Below are 3070 nucleotides of genomic sequence, written 5' to 3'. Positions count from 1 at the left end.
CAAGCCTTTTTATACTCCTGCTGTACTTCTCCTTCAGGGCAGCCCTTTTCTCTACCAGACTATAAGCTCCGTGAAGACAAAGTGTGTATCCTTCTCCCTCTCCCTCTTCCTGCCTTTCTCGCCATCATGTTCTCAGCGTCTATACAAGGCCTGGCACAGAGCTGATGTTCAATAAATATGCATTGATAGGTTAAATGGATGAACCATTTCTCTGAGGTAGGTACTGCTGCTATCTCCAATTCACAGACAAACAGAAGTTTCTGAGAAGTAAAGTAGACAGACAGCTCAAGATCTCATGGCTGGCCAGTGTTAAAGGCAGGGTCTGTGGCAAGTTAGACTGCAGAACCTGTGTTCTTGACCACTTCTGGGCCTGCATCCAATGCACTGGCCTCAGTGTCTCTCTGTCTTGCACTCCCAGCAGGCTCTCTGAGGACTGCTCAGCTGGCCCAGGCTCCCCTCCCTGGAGCCGCCCCCAGAACCATGGAGAGTCTGAGTGAACTACAGAACCCGCTGCTGCCACGGAGCCCCGCCCATCTCCATGGTCCCTACCCCTACCCTGAGGCCTCACCTAGCTGGTCATGCCAGGAGAAGCTCTACTCTTACCTCCTGGGAAGTGCTGGCCCTGCCCGAGCCCACCAGCTCCTGGACCCAGGGTCCCTACAGCTGGCCGTGGAAACCTGGTACAGGCCCAGCTGTCTATTGGGGAGGGAGAAGGTCAAGGAGCCCAAGGCAGGCAGTTGTGAGACCAGCTTCACAGAGAGCAGGGAGCCCCAGCCTGGGCCCATGGAGTGGTCCACAGAACCTAGCCAAGAGGAAGAGGATGTCACCATCCAGACTGTGTCCTATGGGGTTCAAGAGGAGCTGCAGGGCCTGGAAGATGACCAGGAGGAGGAGGAGGTGAGTACATGTGCTTAAAATACAGATTCCCAGGCCCACTTCTACTTGATGAGATTAATTAGTCCTTGCTTGGGGCTCAGGAATCTGTATTGCCAGGAAAGGCACTTCTGACACAAGTGCTATCCGCACTTTGAGAAACACTAGCTTGGAATGACTATTTAATTTTTAAATAGCATTTATTGTTCTTGTTTTCTTAATTATAGAAGTAATTTACACTTAATACAGAAAGCTACTGGAAGATAACATTATTATTTTAGTGGATGGTCTTCTAGCCTTTTTTTATTCATGTCGTTTTCTCACCCTACTCCCAGGAGAAGTCGTGCTGTACTTAGTTTTATAACCTGACTTTTCTCACTAAGCAACATATTGCAGTATTGCTCCATGTAATTCGGTCTTTTTTACCAGGTGATTTTTGTTACCTGGTATTCCATTATAAGTTCTTCCACCACTTGTTAACTCAATCTCCTCATCATTGGGCACTGAGATTGTTTCTGATCTTTCACAATGACTATCCAATGATAAGCCTACCTGTACACATATACTTGTATTCTTTCCTTGAGATAACTTCCTAAAGATGGAATCCTTGGGTCATTGTTAAGGCTTTTGGCAGAGAGTGCCAAGCCCAACCCACACTTCCATCGACAGCAGAAGAGACGGCCCGTTGCCTCACATCATTGCCACTGGGTAATCCTGGGCCTGGTCACAAGCCCCACTCGTGTTTTGCAGAGTGATGCAACCTCAACAGAGAGCGAGAGTGAAGACAACTTCTTCACGCTGCCCCCCAGGGACCACCTGGGGCTCACTATCTTCTCCATGCTCTGCTGCTTCTGGCCACTGGGCATCGCTGCCTTTTACTTCTCCCAGGGGGTAAGAGCACATGGGGCCCAGGCCTTCCTCTCCGGCCACCTTCCTCCACTGGAGGACTTGGCAGAAGCATCTGCATGATGGGATCAGGGCCTGGTGGGCTGGGGCTGTTTCGCTGGGTGTAGGGATGCTCCCTTTTATCAGCATATCTCTCTCCCCAGACCAGCAAGGCCATCTCCAAGGGGGACTTCCGTCTGGCCAACACCACCTCCCGCCGGGCCCTCTTCCTGGCCACACTCTCCATCGCTGTGGGGGCTGGTCTCTATGTGGCCGTGGTAGTGGCTCTGGCAGCTTACATGTCACAGAATGGCCATGGTTAGTGGCCAGTAAGGACTGGCATCCTGACTCCCCTGCTTCAACTGAAGAGGCAGCTGAGTGTGGGGTTGCAGACACTCTGGAGAGTGCTGGCCCCTGAAGACACCCCCTGAGGATGGCTTGTTGGGGGGAGGGCTCAAACTTCACTTCCTCTTGCCCACTGTCTCCAGCCCCAGCGCAGGGCCAGGGGTACCACTCTCCAGTCCAGGCTGTGTGGGGAAGCAGGAGAGGGCAGGGCTGCCTGCCACTCCAACCAGGCAGGGCCGCCTCTAGCTTGGCTCCAGTTTGGAGCTCAGCCCAGTCTGCCCACTCCCTGGAGGGTCTCTGCCCTACAGGCAGCCCACTATCCAACTCTGCCAACCTCTCCACAGAGAAAGGGCAGGAGGTTACAGAGAGGGAAACAGATGCCTGGGGGACAGGGGGCCTGACCCAGCCCTTTGAGCCCATACGAGTCTCCACCCTGGGGACACCCTGAGCTTCCCCAACTCCGCTCTTTGGCTTCATGACCCCACTGGCCAGGAGGGAAATACACAGAGGCACAGGGGTCCCTTCCTCCTTCTGGCTCTGGAGGGTGCTTATGTTCCTGGTGGGCTTGTGAGACACTGTGGATTCTAGATAGAGACGAGGAGCCTCAGGCATGTAGACTCTGCACCAAGGGCAGGTTCTTGGAGCTTCTCTGTGAAGGAACAAAAAGCAGATGTGATGACAGAGGTCCTGAAATATTGCCGAACCACATGGGACTCCCCACTCTGCCCTTGGTCCACAGTTCCCATCATCCTTTTCTGGACCCCTCCTAGGGGATCTTGAGCTGGTGCCATCAAAGGTGAATGGAGAAAGAGTACTATCAGCCCACCGGCCACTGCGCACAGGGCCTTAGATCCAGCCTGGTAGGAAAACAGCAAGGAGAGACCCTCACTGAGAGATACAGGGCTGGCATGGCTGCTGAGCTGCCAGCAGGGCTCAAGAAGGCTTCCTGGAGGAGTGTCCCTTTGGC

The 3070-nt window shown here is 53.5% G+C and overlaps 1 protein-coding gene across 1 annotated transcript; it reads left to right on the top strand.

Annotated features, from left to right (window-relative positions):
* Nucleotides 1-480: 480 nt before the first annotated feature.
* SYNDIG1L (synapse differentiation inducing 1 like) lies at nucleotides 481-2081 on the top strand. Its single transcript, XM_006925443.1, has 3 exons — nucleotides 481-897; nucleotides 1624-1764; nucleotides 1923-2081. The coding sequence occupies exons 1-3, from the start codon at nucleotides 481-483 to the stop codon at nucleotides 2079-2081; spliced, it is 717 nt and encodes a 238-aa protein (XP_006925505.1).
* Nucleotides 2082-3070: the final 989 nt, after the last annotated feature.

Source organism: Pteropus alecto, unplaced genomic scaffold, assembly GCF_000325575.1.
Source record: "Pteropus alecto unplaced genomic scaffold, ASM32557v1 scaffold8, whole genome shotgun sequence".
NCBI lineage: Eukaryota > Metazoa > Chordata > Mammalia > Chiroptera > Pteropodidae > Pteropus > Pteropus alecto.
Note: the sequence above shows the minus strand (reverse complement) of the source record. Positions and strands in the feature narration are given on the sequence as shown.

Excerpts from the sequence above, each read along its gene's own strand:
- SYNDIG1L (XM_006925443.1), top strand. The coding sequence starts at position 481 with ATGGAGAGTCTGAGTGAACTACAGAACCCGCTGCTGCCACGGAGCCCC. Across the intron at positions 898-1,623 it reads ATGACCAGGAGGAGGAGGAG|AGTGATGCAACCTCAACAGA; the intron begins GTGAGTACATGT and ends CGTGTTTTGCAG. Across the intron at positions 1,765-1,922 it reads CCTTTTACTTCTCCCAGGGG|ACCAGCAAGGCCATCTCCAA; the intron begins GTAAGAGCACAT and ends CTCTCTCCCCAG.